Raw genomic sequence first — 21,320 nt, 5'->3', positions numbered from 1 at the left:
TTTCTCCAGAAACTAGAATGGGTAGCCTACAAAAGGCTAGAACATTACCTTGTTCCACAAAGTATAAGAATTCTAGCAATTGAACTCGTGTTTTTCTTTTACCTAAAAACCAGGTTTTGTGGCTGACAAATTACTCACTGCACCAACCACCAGTTTGGACCACCTCTGTGAGGACCTGGGGATACCCTTAGAGCCCTGCCCACTCAAGCGCATCCTTATTCTTTGCAATGCTTGTTCCCTGGCTCAGTCATAGGCAAGCAAATTAAGCTGATCTCAGTAGTATATATCCTTGCCAATCTCTGAACTCCAACCAGCCCTTTACAGTCTACATAATTGTGTGTGTCCCCATATGTATATGTACATATGGATGTATGTATATAAACATGCAAGAAAATCTGGAGAAAAATCACCAGAAGTTGACAGTGTTCATACAGCTGGTAGAATGATGATGTTTAGTTTCCTTTTTGTTTAATTGTATTTTTCTTACTTTTATTATAATGACCAAACATAATCTTTGCTATTTAAGTTTTAAAATGTTATAAACTAATATTATATGTTAACTAACTGGAATTCAAATAAAAACTTAAAAAATTACAGTCTGTTGGTTAATTAAAGGATGACTGGGAAAACCAAATATAAATTAAAACTACATGGGGCACCTGCCTGGCTCAGTCAGTGGAGCATGCAACTCTTGACCTCAGGGTGGTGAGTTTGAGCCCCATGCTGGGTGTAGAGATTATTTAAAATAAAATAAAATCTTTAAAAAAAAAAAAGTCACATGAGTAAGACTTGAAGTTCCAGTGACATATGCAGACTAAATTCACATTTAAACAAAGAATCTATCCTCATGTCTGAGTAAGTTTTAATTTAGCTTTAGGTTCAAATTAGGTATCAGTTGTTAAAAAAAAAAAAGAAAAAGGAACAAAATAACAAACTTTAGATGCAAATTCTTCATTACATCACTTAAAGTATTTCAGATTAGGTTTTTGTTTTTCAAAAAGTTGTAGACCGGCCATCATGAAGCTGTCTCCCTTCACCACATTCCAAATCAAATCTGAATCTTATCAATCCTCTGAGGCTAACTACCAATTCAGAGAAGAACACAGTAAATAACACCACAAGGAGGCAATTAGCAAAACCAAACCAACAGAATAATTCTACACAACAAATAACCAAGTTTCCTCAACAAAAAACTTCAAGGAAAAAGAAGAGATATAAAAAACAAAAAAGAGGATAAAAAAAAGGAACCTACAAACATAAAAGAAATTTGAGACACATCGACTAACTGCAGTATGTGGAACTTACTTGTTGCTAGGAAGCTATATTACTACTGTTGAGAGAGAACAATGGAATGTGGTATGTATTTTTATCATTTGTTACAGCATATTTTAAAATCACGTAATTCATCCAGATTCAGTGTACAATTCAACAAGTTTTTTTAGTAATTTACCAAGTTATGCCACCATCACTGTAAACCAGTTATAGAATATTACCCCAGTAAGATCCCACATATTCTTTAACTGTTAATCACTACATTCTCCCACACCAGTCCACTAATCCACTTTCTGACTCTACAGATTTGCGTCTTCTGAACATTTCACATAAATACAATCACACAGTATGCAGTCTCTCGTGTCTGGCTCCTCTCACATAGCACATTTTTAGGTTCATTTATGTCACTGCATCCATCAGCAGTTTGTTTCTTTTCATTGCTGAATAAAATATTCCACTGAGTGAACATATTTTGTCTTTTCATTTACCAGTTGACAGGCAGTTGTTTCCAACGCCAGACTATCATGAATAATGCTACCATGGACTTGTGTATGAAAGCCGTGTGTGCAGATGCACAAGAGTGGAACTGCTGGGTCACTATGGCAAATTAGTGTTTAACTTTTTAAGAGAAGGCCAAACTGTTTTTCCAAAGTAGATGTACCATTTTATGCTCTTGTAAGAGTTCCTGCTCGTGGTTATACTTTGAGTTTTTATCTCTAAGCCATACATGCTGGAAGATTAAGGGCTGAAATGATAGGATATTTGGGATTGGATTCAAAACTACAAGTGGGGGAAGGAGGGTAGTAGGTATAGATCAAACAAGGTTGGTCACAGTTTGAAAACTATTACTGTTAGTAGTAAGTTACTTACTATAGTACTTTGTTCCAGGCACTATTTTAAGTGCTTTAGCTATATTAGCTCATTTAATCCCTATGATAACCTTTAAGAGGAAGCTACTATTATTACTTCCACTTGAGAGAACCAGAAAGCTTAAACGATGTGGTCAAGCCAGGACTACAGTCAAAGTATCGGAGCTTCAGACTCTTGCTCTTTACCACCAGGCCGTATACTCCAAGCTTACCAACAAGTGATATGTGACATTAAAACAAAGAAATTAAATGCTAAAATTCAGGTGGCTTTCATAAAGAGTTAAGCAGGGAATCCAATGTTAACTAAATTTAAGGTATATCTCATTGCATATACTGAATAATACCCTTGTTATCTCTGACGGGAGAATATGATTTTTCTTCTTTTTTTAATTGTATTTTTTTACTTTTATAACAATAATCAATAAATGCATGAGAGTTTCAAGATTAACATCATAACAACACAAACACTGCATTAATCAGAAAACAAATGACTTGATGAACAGTAAGATTTTTCAAGTTCCTAATTTTTTAAAGGAAACATTAAGAGGTGCTGAATGAGTACTACACACCAGAACAAAGTTCAGTGCTATGGACACAAACTTGGTGAAAGCCTAGAAACAAAGAAAGGCAATACTAGAATGATAACAGAGCTGCGGTGCGAGCTACAAGGGAGCTGTTCCTGCAGAGGAGTCCTCTTACTCAGACCAGGGGCGGGAAGACCTGAAGGAAAAGGCACCAAACTGACTTGAAGGAATGGTGTATGTATAAACTACCTCTAGTTAGAGACAATTTCATCAAATAACATAGCCAGTTCTTAAAGATTACAAATGAAGGCCCTACTTCAAATGCCAAATTGTATTTCTTTCTTTTTTTTTCTTAACCTCGGATTTCACCATCTTCACATACAAATGTCCAACAGACCCATGAAAACATGCTCAACATCACTCAGCATCAGGGAAATACAAATCAAAACCAAAGGGAGACAGAATGGCTAAAATGAACAAGTCAGGAAACAACAGATGTTGGCGAGGATGAGGAAAAAGGGGAACCCTCCTACACTGTTGGTGGGAATGTAAGCTGGTGCAGCCACTCTGGAAAACAGCATGAAGGTTCCTTAAAAGTTGAAAATAGAGCTACCCTACGACCCAGCAATTGCACTACTAGGGATTTACGCCAAAGATACAAATGTAGTGATCAAAAGGGGCACCTGCACCTGAATGTTTACAGTAGCAATGTCCACAATAGCCAAACTATGGAAAGAACTTAGATGTCCATCAACAGATGATGGATAAAGATGTGGTATAGATATACAATGGAATACTATGCAGCCATCAAAAAATAGTATCTCGCCATTTGCGATGATGTGGATTGATAGAACTAGAGGGTATTATGCTAAGCAAAATAAGTCAACTGGAGAAAGACAATTGTATGATCTCACTCATACAGAATTTAAGAAAGAAAACAGGATCATGGGGGAAGAGAGGAGAAAATAAAACAAGATGAAATCAGAGAGTGAGACAAACCATAAGAGACTCTTAATCATAGGAAACAAACAGGGTTGGCAGGGGGTGGTAACTGGGTGCTGGACATTAAAGGAGGGCATGTGAGGGGCGCCTGGGTGGCTCAGTGGGTTAAAGCCTCTGCCTTCGGCTCAGGTCATGATCTCAGGGTCCTGGGATCGAGCCCCACATCAGGCTCTCTGCTCAGCAGGGAGCCTGCTTCCCTTCCTCTCTCTCTCTGCCTGCCTCTCTGCCTAATTGTGATCTCTGTCAAATAAATAAAATCTTTAAAAAAAAAAAAAAAAGAGGGCATGTGATATAATGATATAATCAGCACTGGGTATTATGTAAGACTGATAAATCACTGACCTCTACCTCTGAAACTAATAATACAGTATATGTTAATTAACTGAATTTAAATAAAACCCCCAAATCTTCCTTTTGTTTTTAACCTCAGATTTCACCAACTTCAAATATCCTCCAAAACATAGGAGATTCAAAGAAAAACCTGTCTTATAAGTTAAAGTGTTAATTGTACTATACAAAATCTGTAAATATGTATAACTGAGGAAGTATTTTTTTATTCATTATATCTGAGTGTGATCTGATCATAGTCTGTCAACAAATCCTTAAATTTCATCTTAATGGCACTTCTAAAAAGTCTACTGATGATCTAAACCAGGGGCGGGCAAACATAGCTGCAGGTGGCCTGGTTTGCTAAGAATGGTTTCTCAGCTAAGAATTCTTCTTCTTTTTTTTTTTTTTTAATTTTAGAGATAAAAAGGAGAGAGATGGGGAGGGAAGAGGGAAAACTGTAGCAGAGACCACATGTGCTCCACAAAGCCTAAAGTATTTTACTGTCTGGACTTTTCAGAAAAAATTGCCTACCTTTAAAAACAAACACAAAAACAAACTATGGAATGGGTTTCTGCTCACACCAAGGATAAAACCTGTTTTACCAAATCCGTGTATCATCAGTTTGGAGCAGAGGAAGCCATCAGAAAGGCACTACCACCCCTGTGGAACTCAGTCTAGGCACTAGCACAAACGCTTGCTTGTGGCCAAAAAGAGAGAAAGAGAGAAAGGACTTTTAAGAGAGAGTAAACAAGACTATGGTGGTTACTCAGAAAGACATGGGTTTTGCAAGGGGTGGGGGATTCCAGAGAGAAAATATAGGTGATGGGGAGCCTGGGTGGCTCGGTCGGTTAAGCATCTGCCTTTGGCTCAGGTCATGATCCCAGGGTGCTGGGATTGAGCCCCATGTCAGAATCCCTGCTCAGCGGGAAGTCTGCTTCTCTCTCTCCCACTCCCCCGCTTGTATTCCCTCTCTCGCTGTGTGTCTCTCTCTGTCAAATAAATAAATAAAATCCTTTAAAAAAAAAAAAAAAGAAAGAAAATGTAGGTGAAGCAGGGAAAAAAGAGTCATCCTAGAGGCTCTACAATAAGCTGCTTAAGTTGGAAGGTAACTATAATACCGTATTAATGAACCATAAAATGTGAAGGCTAGGTCTACTGAGAAAACTGAGGCTCAGAAAAGTTACTGGCCCAAGTTCACACAGCAAGAACGTGGGACACACAAAGCACTGGGCTCCAAGCACCCCAATGTCAGTTCAACTCTTTCCCGCGCATCAAACTGCCCTCACCAAAGGACAGGGTTAATCTGGACAAACAACACTAGTGACTGGTGACAAGTTAGCTCAATTGAGTTCAGGAAGAGACTTTTCACAAGGTCGCCTCCCTCCCCCAGTTAAGAGTTATTTCTCAAGGAAGAACCGAGCCATGTGTCTATAGGTCTTGAAGAGGAGAAGGAAAGACTAAATCCCAGTCTATTTTCCAGAAGATGTTAAGAACAATCAGAGAATGCTGACCAATCATTTAAATCAGCTTTAAAGTTATCCAGTGCTTATGGCAATAAGAAACATTAAATTTCAATTTACCTGGTTCCAATTTTATTACTTTAATTGCTGCCAATTCACCAGTGTTAACATTCCGTGCCTAAAAGAGAAGAAAAGATAACTGTGAAAGAGCTTTCATAAAAAACTTTATGAAATGTAATTTTAGTTTGCTGTTTATTTTCAGTTACACAGAAACATTTTTTTAAAAGCAAGAATTGCAGATGGGTTTTCTATTACAAAATAGTATATTCTTCACAATGAATGTCAACATTAATTCAACTGTAAATTTAATAATGGTAATAATAAGTTAACACACCGAGAGACTTCTGTATGTGTCAGGCACTGTTCTAAATGTTTTACAGTAATTCATTTCTCCCCACAACAATCTTATGAGGTAGGTACAACTATTATATCCATGTTGCAGGTGAGGAAACTGAAGCACAGAGAAGTTAAAACACTTGCCAAGGCCATAATGCTAGTAAGTGATAGCAGCAAGATTCCAATCCAACCAGCCTAACTTCAGAGTCTGAGCTTTTAAGCATTATACTCTACTGCCATGCATTCAAAGGTGAGGTAAAATTTTGAATTGATTAACTAGCCTTAAACTTTTAAACTTAAAAATCTTAGCATGTGGGGGCACTTGGGTGTCTCAGTAGGTTAAGTATCTGCCCTCAGCTCAGGTCATGATCCTGGGGTCCTGGGGTTGAGACCCGCATCAGGCTCCCTGCTCAGCGGGAGTCTGCTTCCACCACCCCCCGCCCCTCCCCACTCTCCTGCATGTGTATGCTCTCGCTCTCTCTCTCTCTAACAGATAAATAAAATCTTAAAAAAAATCAATTCATAATATTTGATTGCTGGTATTTACAACTGTAATTATGTATAAGTAAGCAGAAACCATCTTTTCAATTTGTATGAATATGGCAGTCATTGTCAACTTAAAATGTTTTACAGTTGGATCAGAACTTCCAAAATGCTTCAAACCGTTATACCTGTTACATAGTATTTAAACTGCTAATTGAAACTTGATTTTCATATCAAGCAATGAAGATCAGTAGGTACAATTCCCTGATCACAGAAAGATACAGTCCTGTGGGCAGAACTACTCTTAGTCACAATACTTTTTTTTTTTTTTTTTAAGTTATCCCTATACCCAACATGGGGCTTGAACTCAAAACCCCAAGATCAAGAGTTGCACACTGCACTGACTGGGCCAGCCAGGTACCCCACAATACTCTTATTAAAGGATTGGTGAAGATCAGTGAATCACCCACAAGGAATGGTAACAGTGTTAACAGTGGAATCCTTCTAAGAATACCGGAGCATTAAAAACATCAGATAGCAATCTAGGAAGGTAGATATGGGACAGAGCCACTGCTGCAATATAAAATTTAACTTTCTAACTCAAAGAAGAACAAAGGTATTTTTTAAAGATTTTATTTATTTATTTGACAGAAAGACAGCAAGAGAGGGAAACACAAGCCAGGGGAGAGGGAGAGGGAGAAGCAGGCTTCCTGCTGATCAGGGAACCAAATGCAGGGCTTGATCCCAGGATCCTGGGATCATGACCTGAGCCAAAGGCAGAAGCTTAGCAGCTGAGGCTGAGCCACCCAGGCACCCCCAAGAATAAAGGTATTAAAAGTTCTCCACCACATCAAGTTGCCTGGCTGGCTCAGTCAGAAGGACATGTGACTCTTAAATCTTGGGGTGGTGAATTCTAGTCCCACAGTGGGTATAGAGATTACTTAAATAAAATTTTTTTTTAAAATCTCCCCACACAAATTAAGAAAAAAACGTAAATTAAATTGGCAGGGAAAATTCATTCCTTCTGAAAGAAATTCCCATAACCAATGAATGCTTATCATGGCCAACTTATTACTGGCAGTACAAAATAGATTTGAACAGTTATGTCAAATTAAACTTAATTTCCATTAAATGAGATACATATTTCAGGGGCACCTGGGTGGCTCAGTCTTTTAAGTGTTTGCCTTCAGCTGAAGTCATGATCCTGGTGTCCTGGGATCAAGCCCTGCATCAGGCTCCCTGCTCAGTGGAGAGCCTGCTTCCCCCTCTGCCTACCCCCTGCTTGTGCTCCCTCTCTCTCTCACTTGATGTCAAATAAATAAAATCTTTAAACATAAATAAATAAATAAGATATGTATTTCAAATATAGTGCCAGATAAGTATTCATGCCCTTCCCTAGGATGAGAAGACTCACACACACACACACACACACACACACACACACACACACACCATGATGAAAGAGAAATAAAATCAGAACATCATTCTGGGAGCATTTTGTGAAAAGGGGGACAGAGTGGACCTGTAAAATATTCAGGCATATCACATAAACGTGATTCACAAATCTCCTCAAACACTATTACAACTGATTGCCTCTCCTCACACTTCATGCATGAACTTTGAGGTCTAGATGCTCTGTCTTCTAACCCTCATCTTTTTTTAGTACTTCTCCAAATAAAATAAGATGTTACTCTCCCCAATTCTCAATTCTCCACTTAAAAATCTTGCCATGGTTTTGTTTTCTGTTTACTGAAAAGAAGTTCAGAGTATGGCTGATTCCACTATAGAAGAGCAGAGATAATATGAACTCCAAGAAAGCCAGGATGATTTTTTTCTAGCTGAAATTTGGCTCCTAATTGACCACAAGAGGGCACTATGGACAACACAAGTTACACAAAGTGTCCAAAATGGCTACTATACACAATGTACTACTCTTCTAAAAATAGATTTACTAATAGTTAACACCAGCACATATTTAACAGAAAAACTGTGACAGTAAGAAACTTATCAGTAGCACTTATCAGACTAATGTCATATTTACTACTACAGGCTTGACTTATAATTTTTCAAAATTTAAATCAGTCCAGAATTTTTTTTTAGTCCAGAATTTTCTTGAAGATAACAAGAGTTTTTAAACTTACAATTTTGCAGAATGAACAAAAAACCAAAACAACCAATATAATTACTAATCTTTTTTACCTAGTGAAATATTTTCCAGTATGTAACTTATTTGACAGAATTAAGGTAATTCATAAAAAGGGAAGAAAAACAATAAAAACCCCAAAGCGAGTTGAATTTCTGAGCTTTCCTGCATCAAAATCCTTATGTTTGTTAATGAAAAGTCTTATACACTTTTTTTTTAAGATTTATTTATTTATTTGACAGAGATCACAAGTAGGCAGAGAGGCAGGCAGAGAGAGGAGGAAGCAGGCTCCTTGCTGAGCAGAGAGCCCGATGCAGGGCTCGATCCCAGGACCCCGAGATCATGACCTAAGCCGAAGGCAGAGGCTTAACCCACTGAGTCACCCAGGCGCCTCCACTTTTTTTTTTTTTTAAGATTTTATTTTTTATTTATTCAGAGAGCGAGAGAGTGAGTGTGTGGTAAGGGACAGGAGGGAGAGCGAGAGGGAATTTCCACCACGCTCCCTGCTGAGTGTGGGGTCTGACACAGGGCTCAATCTCATAACCCTGAGAGATCAAGACCTGAGCCAAAATCAACAGTTGGATGCATAACTAACTGAGTTACCCAGGAGCCCCCTAATCAAAAGTCTTTAAAGCATTATGATTCATAAGAATCTTGGTATTTTGGCTAAACCATATTTTGCTGTCTCTAAATTTAATGGTCAAGATTACTCACTGAGATAAACATAAAAATTAACAGTGTCTCCTATGCTCTGCAACTATTATTCGTTTTTTATGATTTTATTTATTTGAGAGAGAGAGGGACAGAGGGAGAAGCGGACTCCCTGCTGAGCAAGGAACCTGATGTGGAGCTCAATCCCAAGACTCTAGGATCAAGACCTGAGCGGAAGGCAGAGGCTTAACCGACCTGATCCACCCTGCAACTACTATTCTTTTAGCCATCACCTAGAGCAATTTATTAGTAAGAAAATGAGACCAAGGTAAATAATGTAAAATATTGCCATGTATAAAGTTAAAAAAATTTTAAGATTTATTAAGATTTATTTGAGAGAGAGCGTGCACAGGCAGCGTAGAAAGCACACAGGGAGAGAAAGTCTTAAGCAGACTCCGTGCGCGCACACATCCCAACACGGTGCTTGATCTCACAACCCTGAGATCAGAACCTCAGCTGAAACCATGAGTCAGACGCTTAACCGACTGTGTCACCAGGTGCCTCTAAAGTTAAAAAATTTTTAATTCAGTATCAATAACATAAAATTCTCAGACTTGCTCAGGGCAGAAAACTAAGGATAAATATTCTAAGCATCTAGACCTCTGAGCCTTCTGCCACCTCACTGGTTTGACCACCGTTCTTGACTTGTTCTGAAAATGATATTCAGATCATGTCATTCTTAAGCTGAAAACCCTTCAGGAATATACATCATTGCTTTAAAGACAAAATTCAAGTTCCTTGTCAGAGAATTTAAATTTTTCACTAAATATATAGAACTTTTCATAATAGCTTTTATTGAGATATAATTCACATACCATAAAATTCACCCTTTCAATGCATACAATTCAGTGGTTTTAGTATATTCACAGTTACGTAGCCATCGCTACTAACTAACTTTGGGACATTTTATCACCCCAAAAAGAAAGCCCAGATCACTCAGCAGTCACTCCCTATTCCACCCCCTCCCAGTCCCTGAGAACTATTGGCCTGCTTTCTACTTCTATGGATATGGCTATTATGGATATTTCATATAAACAGGATCATACAAAATGTGGTCCTCTGTGACTGGCTTCTTTCACCCAGCATAACATTTTCGGGTTCATCCACACTGTAGCATGTATCAGTACTCGACTCCTTTTGTTTCTGAATAATAATCAATTGTATGGAAATACCATATTCTCTTTATCCATTTATCAGCTGAAGGATATTTAGGTTTTTTCCACTTTTTAGCTATTATGAATAATGCTGCTATGAACATTGGCGTACACATTTTTTTTTAAAAGATTTTATTTGAGAGACAGCGCAAGCATGAGTGGGGTGGGGGTGGGGAGGTAGGGACAGGAAGAGGGAGAAGCAGGCAGCCCGATGCACCGTTGTGGGGCTTGATCCCAGGGTCCTGGGATCATGATCTGAGTCAAAGGCAGACACTTAACTGACTGAGCTACCCAGGAGCCCTTAGTGTACTCATTTCTATTTTCAATTCTCTTGGGTACAGACAGACCTAAGAGTAGAACCACCAAATCGCATGGTAACTCTACGTTTGGCTTTTGAAGAACTGTCAAATTTTTCTCCAAAGTGGCTGCGCCATTTTATGTTATTACCACCAATATAGGAGGGTTCCAATTTCTCTGCATCCTTGCCCATGTTTGCTGTTATGGTATTTATTTTAGCTGCACTAGTAGATGTGAAGTGGTATCTCTCACTGTGGTCTGACCTGCACTTCACTAATGACTAATGATGTTGAGCATCTTTTCATCTGCTCATTGGCCATCTGAATATTTTCTTTGGAAAAATGTCATATTCACCTCTTTGCTCATTTATCAATGACTTAGTTATCAATGACTTAGTTATCAATGACTTAGAAGAATTCTTTATAGATCCTGACATGTCTCTTATCAGTTACATGATTTGCAAATATTTAATACCATCCTATGGACTGTCCTCATTTCTTTGATGGTATTCTTTGAAGCATGAAAGTTTTTAATTTTAATCAAGTCCAATTTGTCTATTTTGTGTTGCTTTGCTCGTTGTATTACAGCTAAGAAACCAATGCCTAACCCAAGGTCACAAAGATTTTTGTCCTGTTTTCTTCTAAGCATTCTATAATTTTAGCTCTTTCATTTAGGTCTAAGATCCATTTTGAGTGAATTTTTATATAGTGTCCAGAGGACTCCAATTTCATCCTTTTGCATGTGGCTGACTAGTTGAAAAATACAGCATTTCAACAATAAAACTTTTCACTATCTTGCCCCAGTCTGTCTTTCCAGTCACTTCTTAATTTGCACTTTATGCTGCAGCCAAACTAAACAAGTTGCCATTTCCCAAAACTATCCACACGTTTGCTCTTTGGAACATACTGCCCAGACAAACACACCAACTCCTTCCTGGGCCTAACTCCCAGATAATCCTTTAAAGCACAACTCAGGTTATTATCACTTCCCCCAAGCCTTTTCCCACTGCTACTCTGGCTTAGGCATCGCACATCCACACACTCCCATAGATCCTGGGTAACCTTTCCCAAATGGGAGTGGGCCTGGGTAAGAAAGTCCTGCATATCTAGAGCTGGTCTCCGTTTAGAGGGGCTCTTGCAAACCATTATGATTCAAAGCTGTCTAAGAAGTCAGTTCGGTTCAGTCAGCCCTTTAGAAGCCATTCATATTAGAACTCATTTGGGAAAGAATTTTTCCAAGATGATTTCATGCTGACTACTGCATTATCTCGAACTATCAGAAAAGTATTTCTTGAGTGTGAAAGTATGAGTAAATAACATCATCAAGAAGCAATTATTAAAAGGCAAAAATTGTGCTACCATACAATATAAAGTGAATTAGAGACAGCCACTACCAATAAAATAATCTACCAATTATGTATCAAACACCCTCACGTACTCAAAGCTTACTACTTAGAAGGGTCTGTGCAACATTAATATGAAGAAAGGTTCAGAAATGAAAGTGAAGATACACAAAGTTTAGTCCCGGCTCTGCCAGTAACTAGCAGTAGGAGCTCAGCAAGTAATTTCCCTTCTGTCTTCTTCCCAACTCCTTCCCCCCAACTTAAAAACAAGAAAGTGAAAAAAGACTATTTCTAATGTTCCTAATTCTGAAAGTCGGTGTTTATATCAAATCACGGAAGTCTAAATTAACAGATTCCAAATACTAAACCAGCTGGTTAGTTATATAAGAATCATATTAGGAGTTACAAACAAAAGAGTAACAAAAAAACACCACCACTGATTTTCAACCAACAGATTTAAGACAGGAACCATGTATCTGTATTTAAAGCTATTGATGTGTTTCTAATGTTCAGTCAGGTTTGGGGACCTGGTGTAAGGCAGTATGCCATTTGAGGTTTATAAAATATAAATATCAACTTCTAAGTCTGAAAAGAGTGTTACAGGGATGGCTTTATGAAGGAGATGACCATTTAAGCAAATGTTTGCAAGATGGACTGGATTACAACAAACATAGAAGAGCAATGGGAAAGAGAGCAAAGAAAGAAAAGCATGAGCAAAGGCACAGGGACAGAAAACACAGGCTATTTTGAGTGTATATGATGGGCCAAGCCTCAGGGTGCCTCCCATATAAATACTCCCTTTCAGAGGGAAATGCCTAACCCACAGCCTCTGCTGAAGGAATAGTCTGGATTGCTTTTCCACAGTTACTTGAACTGGGTGTGAGCCTACCACAAGGGCAACTAAATATACAGAAGACTGATCCAGTGACCTCCGTCCCTCATTTGCTCAGGACATTCCTACTTTATGCCTACTGTCCTAGTGGAATTCTTAACAGTGCCTACTCATTCTCATTCCCAAAATTAAATTTTTATTTAATTTGGATGATAAAGCATAAAGTCACTCTACCAGTAAACCCTGAGCTGACACAAAAAAGATATAGGCCAGATTCTCTAAAATAGGGGTCAGCAAACATGTCCATTTTCTTAAATTCCAGTATAGTTAATACACAGTGTTACATCAGTTTCAGGTATACAACACAGTGACCTGACACTTCTATACATCAGTACTTTTCACTGATAAGTATACTCTTAATTTCCTTCAGCCATCCCCACCCCACTCCTCCCCTCTGGTAATCATCCCTTTGTTTTCTATAGTTAAGAGTCTGTTTTTTTGTTTTTTGTTTTTAAGATTTTATCTATTTATTTATTTGACAGAGAGAGAGATCACAAGTAGTCAGAGAGGCAGGCAGAGAGAGAGGAGGAAGCAGGCTCCCTGCGGAGCAGAGAGCCCAATGCGGGGCTCAATCCCAGGACCCCGGGATCACGACCTGAGCCGAAGGCAGAGACTTTAACCCACTGAGCCACCCAGGCACCCCAAGAGTCTGGTTTTTTATTTTGAGATAGATGTTTTTTATAAAGTTTTGCTGGAACACAGCCATGTTCATTTGTTTAAGTATAGTTTATGGCTGCTTTCACAATATAATGGCTAAGTAGCTGAGATGGAGACCAAATGCAGTACCTGTTAAGTATTTACTTGGATGGAGATGGAGACCATATGCAGTACCTGTATTTAGTATATGGCTCTTTAGAGAAAAAACTGGCTGACCCCCACTCTAAAACAGCATTGTCCAAGAGAACTTTCTGCACTGATAGACCTGTTTTATATCTGCACTGTACAACAGAGTAGCCCCATGCCACATGTAGCTATCTATCAACTGAAATATGGCTAGTACAGCTGAAGAACAGAAGTTTGTGTATGCAATAAAATATTTAAATTGGGGAGTTTTCATTTTTTTGAAATATAACTATGCTTAAAATTTATTAGTTTTAGGTGTACAACATAATTTGATATATGTATATACTGCAAAATGATGACCACAATAAGTTTAGGTAACATCTATGACCACACATGCTTAAAAATTCTTTTTCCTTGTGATAAGAACTTTTAAGATCTGTTCTCTCAGCATCTTTCAAATATACAATATAGTGTTGTTATAATTGGAGTCACCACGCTGTACATTACAACCCCACGATTTATTTAGCCTATAACTGGGGAAAAAAAACAACTTTGGGGGCACCTGGGTGGCTCAGTGGATTAATGCCTCTGCCTTCGGCTCAGGTCATGATCCTGGGGTCCTGGGATCGAGCCTCGCGTCGGGCCCTCTGCTCAGCAGGGAGCTTGCTTCCCTTCCTCTCTCTCTGCCTGCCTCCCTGCTACTTGTGATCTCTGTCTGTCAAATAAATAAATAAAATCTTTAAAAAAAAATCAACTTAAAAAAAAAATACACTTCTGGTAGTTTTAACACATGTATAGGTTTGGGTAACCACCATCACCAGCCAGAAGCAGAAAAGTTTCATTATTGCAAAAACTCCCTTGGAAGTTACATTCTTGCCTTACCTTAACCCCTGGCAACCACTGACTGGATCTTTGCCACTATAGTTTTGTCTTTTCAAGAAGTTCATATAAATTAAATCATTCATTATATAACTTTTTGAGACTATCTTCTTTCACCAAGTGGCTGCATTTACCATTAGTTTATTCCTTCTCATGGTTGAATAGTATTCCATTGTATGGATATACCATTGTTTATCCACTACCAGTAGAAGGATATACTAGCTGCTTTTAGTTATTGGCAAATATGAATCAGGTTGCTATGAACATCTGAGCCTAGATCACAAAAATACCCAGGAGTGAAACTGGGTCTTATGACAGGTATATGTTTAACTTTGTAAAAAACTATCATTCTTTCTATAGTAGCTGTACCACTGCTCATGTCCAGCAGCAATGTATGACAGTCCCAGCTGTTCTGCATCCTTGCCAGTAATTGGAATTGTACTTTCCCTTTTGGCCATTCTAACACGTGTATAATAGTATCTCGTGGCATTCTGCATTTCCCTAATGGCTAATAATGTCAAATATCTATTCATATGCTCATTTGCAATTGTTTGGTGAAATGAGTTTTGGTCTTTTTTCTATGTTTTAATTGAGATATTTATTTTCTAACTGTTGAGTTTTGAGAGTTCTTTATATATTCCAGATCCAAGTTCTTTATCAATTTGTAATTTGCAAATATATTTTTTCTCCAGCCTATAGCTTGTCTTTTCATCCTCTTAATAGCGTCATTCCCAGAATGTTATGGGCTGAATTGTGTGCACTCATCCATAAAATTCATTTAATGCCCCCAGTACCTTAGAATGTAACTGTATTTGGACACAGGCTTTTTAAAGAGGTAATTAAGGTTAAATGAAACCAAAAGGGTGGGGGGGCTCTAATTCAGTAGGGTTAGTGTTCTTATAAGAAAAGGAAGGGATCCACAGATGTGCACACACAGAGAAAAGGCCATGTGAGAACACAGCAAGACAGGAGCCACCTGCAATCCATGGTGAGAGCTTCAGGAGTAACCAACTCTACCAACACCTTGATTTTGAACTTCCAGCCTCCAGAACTGTGAGAAAATAAAATTTCAATTGTTTAAACCACCCAGTCTGTGGTATTTTGTTATGGTAGTCCCAGCAAACTAATATATAGAGCACAAGTTTATACTTTTGATAAAGTCCAATTTATCAACTGTTTTCGTTTATGTTCAAAACCTTTTTGCTTAATCTCAAGTCAAAGATTTTTCTTCTATAGTTTCTTCTAAAAAACAAGTTTTACATTTAGATTTTAATATTTGTTTAAGGTGGAGCATTTAGGTTGAGATTTTTGTTTTTTGTTTTTGCCTGAATACGTCCAACTCTTTTAAAACCGGGGTTTTTTTCCTGCAGTTTTTTTTTTTTCATTTTTATTAACATATAATGTATTATTTGCCCCAGGCGTACATGTCTGTGAATCATCAGGCTTATACATTTCACAGCACTCACCATAGCACATACCCTCCCCAATGCCCATAACCCAACCACCCTTTCCCTACTCCCCCCAACCCCAGAAACCCTCAGTTTGTTTTGTGAGCTTAATAGTCTTTTATGGTTTGTCTCCCACCTGATACCATCTTGTTTCATTTTTTTCTTCCCTATCCCCCAAACACTGCCCTGCCTCTCAAATTCCTCATATCAGAGAGATCATATAATTGTCTTCCTCTGATTGACTTATTTCGCTCGGCATAATACTCTCTAGTTCCATCCACATTGTTGCAAATGGCAAGATTTCATTTCTTTTGATGACTGCATAGTATTTCATTGTATACATATACCACATCTTCTTTATCCATTCATCTGTTGATGGACATCTAGGTTCTTTCCATAGTTTGGCTATTGTGGACATTGCTGCTATAAACATTTGGGTACACGTGCCCCTTTGGATCCCTCCATTTGTATCTTTAGGGTAAATACCCAGTAGTGTGATTGCTAGGTCATAGGGTAGCTCTGTTTTCAACTTTTTGCATGTGTCTGTTGGCCATCTGGATGTCTTCTTTGTAGATATGTCTGTTCATGTCTTCTGCCCATTTCTTGATTAGATTATTTGTTCTTTGGGTGTTGAGTTTGATAAGTTCTTTATAGATTTTGGATACTAGCCCTTAATCTGATATGTCATTTGTGAATATCTTCTCCCATTCTGTCAGTTGTCTTTTGGTTTTGTTGACTGTTTCCTTTGCTGTGCAAAAGCTTTTGATCTTGATGAAGTCCCAATGTTTCATTTTTGCCCTTGCTTCCCTTGCCCTAGGCGATGTTTCTGGGAAGAAGTTGCTGTGGCTGAGGTTGAAGAGGTTGCTGCCTGTGTTCTCCTCAAGGATTTGGATGGATTCCTGTCTCACATTGAGGTCTTTCATTCCCTTTGAGTCTATTTTTGTGTGTGGTGTAAGGAAATGGTCCAGTTTCATTCTTCTGCATGTGGCTCTCCAATTTTCCCAACACCGTTTGTTGAAGAGACTGTCTTTTTTCCATTAGACATTCTTTCCTGCTTTGTCTAAGATTAGTTGACCATAGAGTTGAGGGTCTATTTCTGGGCTCTCTATTCTGTTCCATTGATCTCTGTGTCTGTTTTTGTGCCAGTACCATACTGTCTTGATGATGACAGCTTTGTAATAGAGCTTGAAGTCTGGAATTGTGATGCCACCAATGTTGGCTTTCTTTTTCAACATTTCTCTGGATATTTGGGGTCTTTTCTGGTTCCATATAAATTTTAGGATTATTTATTCCATTTCTTTGAAAAAAATTGATGGTATTGCGTTAAGTGTGTAGATTGCTTTAGGTAGCATAGATATTTTCACAATATTTGTTCTTCCAATCCATGAGCATGGAATGTTTTCCCATTTCTTTGTGTCTTCCTCAATTTCTTTCATGAGTACTTTATAGTTTTCTGAGTACAGATTCTTTGCCTCTTTGGTTTGGTTTAATCCTAGGTATCTTATGGTTTTGGGAGTGATTGTAAATGGGATCAACTCTTTAATTTCTCTTTCTTCTGTCTTGCTGTTGGTGTACAGAAATGCAACTGATTTCTGTGCACTGATTTTATATCCTGACACTTTACTGAATTCCTGTATGAGTTCTAACAGTTTTGGAATGTGTAGTCTTTTGGGATTTCCACATAAAGTACCATATCATCTGCAAAGAGTGAGAGTTTGACTACAACTTTGCCGATTCGAAGGCCTTTTGTTTCTTTGTGTTGTCTGATTGCCGAGGCTAGGACTTCTAGTACTATGTTGAATAGCAGTGGTGATAGTGGACATCCCTGCCGTGTTCCTGACCTTAGGTGAAAAGCTCTCATTTTTCCCCATTGAGAATGATATTCACTGTGGGTTTTTCATAGATAGCTTTGATGATATTGAGGTACGTACCCTCTATCCCTACACTTTGAAGAGTTTTGATCAAGAAAGGATGCTGTACTTTGTCAAATGCTTTTTCAGCATCTGTTGAGAGTATCATATGGTTCCTGTTCTTTTATTAATGTTATTTGATCACACTGGCTGATCTGCAGATGTTGAATCAACCTTGTAGCCCAAGAATAAATCCCACTTGGTCGTGGTGAATAATCCTTTTAATGTACTGTTGGATTCTATTGGCTAGTATTTTGGTGAGAATTTTTGCACCCCTGTTCATCAAGGATATTGGTCTGTAATTCTCTTTTTTGGTGGGGTCTTTGTCTTGTTTTGGGATCAAGGTAATGCTGGCCTCATAAAATGAGTTTGGAAGTTTTCCTCCCATTTCTATGTTTTGGAACAGTTTCAGGAGAATAGGAATTAATTCTTCTTTAAATGTTTGGTATAATTATCCTAGGAAGCTCTGGCCCTGGGCTCTAGTTTGTTGGGAGATTTTTGATGACTGCTTCAATCTCCTTACTGGTTATGGGTCTGTTCAGGTTTTCTATTTCTTCCTGGTTCAGTTTTGGTAGTTTATACGTCTCTAGGAATGCATCCATTTCTTCCAGATGGTCAAATTTGCTGGCATATAGTTGCTCATAATATGTTCTTATAATTGTATTTCTTTGGTGTTGGCTGTGATCTCTCCTCTTTCATTCATGATTTTTATTAATTTGGGTACTTTCTCTCTTCTTTTTGATAAGTCTGGCCAGGGGTTTATCAATTAATACCATTTCTTGAAAAGACTATCCTTCCTGCATTGAACTGCCTTCCACTTCTGTCAAAATCAGCTGGCTATACCTCTGTGGTTCTACTTCTGGATGCTATATGGATCGACTAATCTTATGTCTACCCCTTACTTTATTGCTACAGTCTCAATAACTACAGCTTTAGAGAGTTTTAAAAATCAATTACTGTGATTCCTCCAACTTTTTCAAAGTTGCTTTAGCTATCCTAGGTCTTTAGCCTTTCCCTGTAAATTTTAGAATTAACTTGTCTTTATATTTTTTAAAATCCTGCTGGGATTCTGTTTGGAATTACATTAAATCTATTTATCAATTTGGGAAGAACTAACATCTTTACTATGTAGAGTGTTCCAATCCATGAACACTAATCTCTATTTAGGTTTTCTCTATGTGCCTTTCACCAGCACTTTATAGTTAACAGCATACAGGTCCAACACATTATTTTAATAGCCATGTGTAGCTAGTGACAACTGTATTAGATATCGCAGCTTTAAAAAGTTTGAACTTGGAAATAGAGAAACAGTACCACCATGCAATTTAACCCAGTGTGAAAACTAGGCCATAAAATTGTGCCTGTGTTTTAGCAATCAAGACCTTTGGAAAAGTGAAGATTAGAAGAAGTAGGAAAGATACAATGAGGAGACAGTCAAAGAGCAGAGAACAGAACAAATGCACAGAAAAAATTGTAAGAGCTCATGAGAAAGGAACAGATCTCCAAAGCTGCCTTGAGTTCCTGACAACATTCCAGTTCCATATCAGATATATCTTCACAATAGCCTCTTTTTTCTTTAATTACCTTAAATGGCTCTTTGTTTCCTGAAACCAGATGATTAAAGATCTAAATTTCTAGGACTACATGATGCTCATTTCTTCTTCAGATTTTATTTATTTGAGAGAAAAAGAGAGTATGAGCAGAGGGGCAGAGAGAGAGGGAGAACCAGATGCCCCGCTGAGTGCAGAACCCAGCGTATGTCTCAATCCCAGGACCTTGAAATCATGATCTGAGCAGAAGTATGAAGCTCAACTGATTGAGCAAACCAGGTGCCCCATACGATGCTTATTTCAAAAAGGAAAAAGACAGATTGAGACTATCATGCTTTTTACTTAATGCACTTAGCTAATGATTGAATATAGCAGAAAACAGTCTGTGAATGATAAAAGACAATGTATCAATAAATTATATTTCAAGGTTTAATTTACAGTTCAAAATGGGCTTGTTCAGGGGTGCCTGCCTGGCTCAGTCGGTTAAGTGTCTGCCTTCAGCTCAGGTCATGATCTCAGGGTCCTTGGACAGAGCCCTGCACTGGGCTCCCTGCTCAGTGGTGAGCCTGCTTCTCCCTCTCCCTCTGCCTGCCACTCTGCCTACTTGTGCTCTGTCAAATAAATAAATATAAGATTTTTTAAAAGATTTTTAATTTATTTATTTGACAGAGAGAGAGAGATCATGACCCGAGCCAAAGGCAGCCGCTTAACAGAGTGAGCCATCCAGGCACCCCATAAACTCTTTTTTTTTTTTTTCCCCAAATGGGCTTGCTCTAGATCATTAACACTTTTAAATGACAGACTACAAATGTCAATTTAACTAATAACATAGTTAAATACTGGCACTGAGTTTGGGAAAACATAAGGGTTCAGGTAACCAAATTCCAACTTCCCACTGCAGAAGCAACAGCAGCAGTATCTCTAGCCCAGTGGTGCTCAAACTCCAGTGCATAAAAAAATTACCTGAGGTTTTACTTTTGGAAATATGTTAGATGAAATATGAGAATCCTTCCCATTACAAATACCTAGATATGGCAGATAAGATACAGTAAATCTTCTTTTAAATGCACTGCTGAACTCAGAAGAAACCCACAGGCAGCAAAAACAGAAAACAGTAATTAATCAAAACTATCTGTTGAACGAGTTTATTTAATGAAATCAGAGTGGTAAGCAAGAACTAAAGCCATGATCTTAGCTTAACTTTGGAATCTAGAGACTTGAATTTTGATTTTTATTAGATGTGATAAAAGGTGGACTTGAGACCACTGCATAAAACCAGCAATGCCCTTGAAAGGTTATACCCCTCAGTGAGTGAGTAGGCCTGTATGGGGGGATGTCTGTTGGTTGAAAAAGGCAGCAAATTAAAAACAAAGCAAAATAAATAAATAAATAAATAAATAAATAAATAAATAAAACTCTATGAATCAGGCCTTCATTGGCATGGAGCCCACTGAAAATTATTGCAAGCCTGTTCTCAGTTAAGTAGAGACATGCACTTCTTGCAAGGATGAGGAGCCTCAAGCCAATAAATTAACTTAAGCTGTTTCTGGGTTGGTGGTAATGAAAGGCACTTGTCAGAGAGAGAAGCAAATTCTGTGTGAAGTCAAACACACCTTCAACCCATGTGATTCCCAGAAGACAGCTAAATAGCACTATTAGCCAAATGTGAGATTAAAACAAAATTATCAAAACAAAAGGAAACAAACTACAATGGCAACAAAAGCTATTAAAAACAAAACAAAAAAACATTAAATCTGCAAGAAGTTCAAATTCTGGAATTAACAGATACATAATACATAAAATTACAATTAAGTTTGCTTTAAAGATTTACAGAAATAAAAGAAAATATTAAATATATAGGCCATGGGTGCCTGG

At 38.0% G+C, this 21,320-nt stretch overlaps 1 protein-coding gene across 2 annotated transcripts in view; it reads right to left on the bottom strand.

Moving 5' to 3' along the window:
* The window catches only part of MAP4K3 (mitogen-activated protein kinase kinase kinase kinase 3), a 192,288-nt gene that overhangs the window by 120,870 nt on the left and 50,098 nt on the right, over window positions 1-21,320 (bottom strand). For both annotated transcript variants that reach the window (XM_080813394.1, XM_080813393.1), the window contains exon 2: window positions 5,578-5,635. In XM_080813394.1, coding sequence (XP_080669520.1) covers window positions 5,578-5,635 — 58 coding nt within the window. The remainder of the gene's footprint in view (window positions 1-5,577; window positions 5,636-21,320) is intronic.

This window comes from Martes martes (genome assembly GCF_963455335.1).
Source record: "Martes martes genome assembly, chromosome: 9".
NCBI lineage: Eukaryota > Metazoa > Chordata > Mammalia > Carnivora > Mustelidae > Martes > Martes martes.
This window is presented reverse-complemented; position numbering and strand designations above follow the sequence as displayed.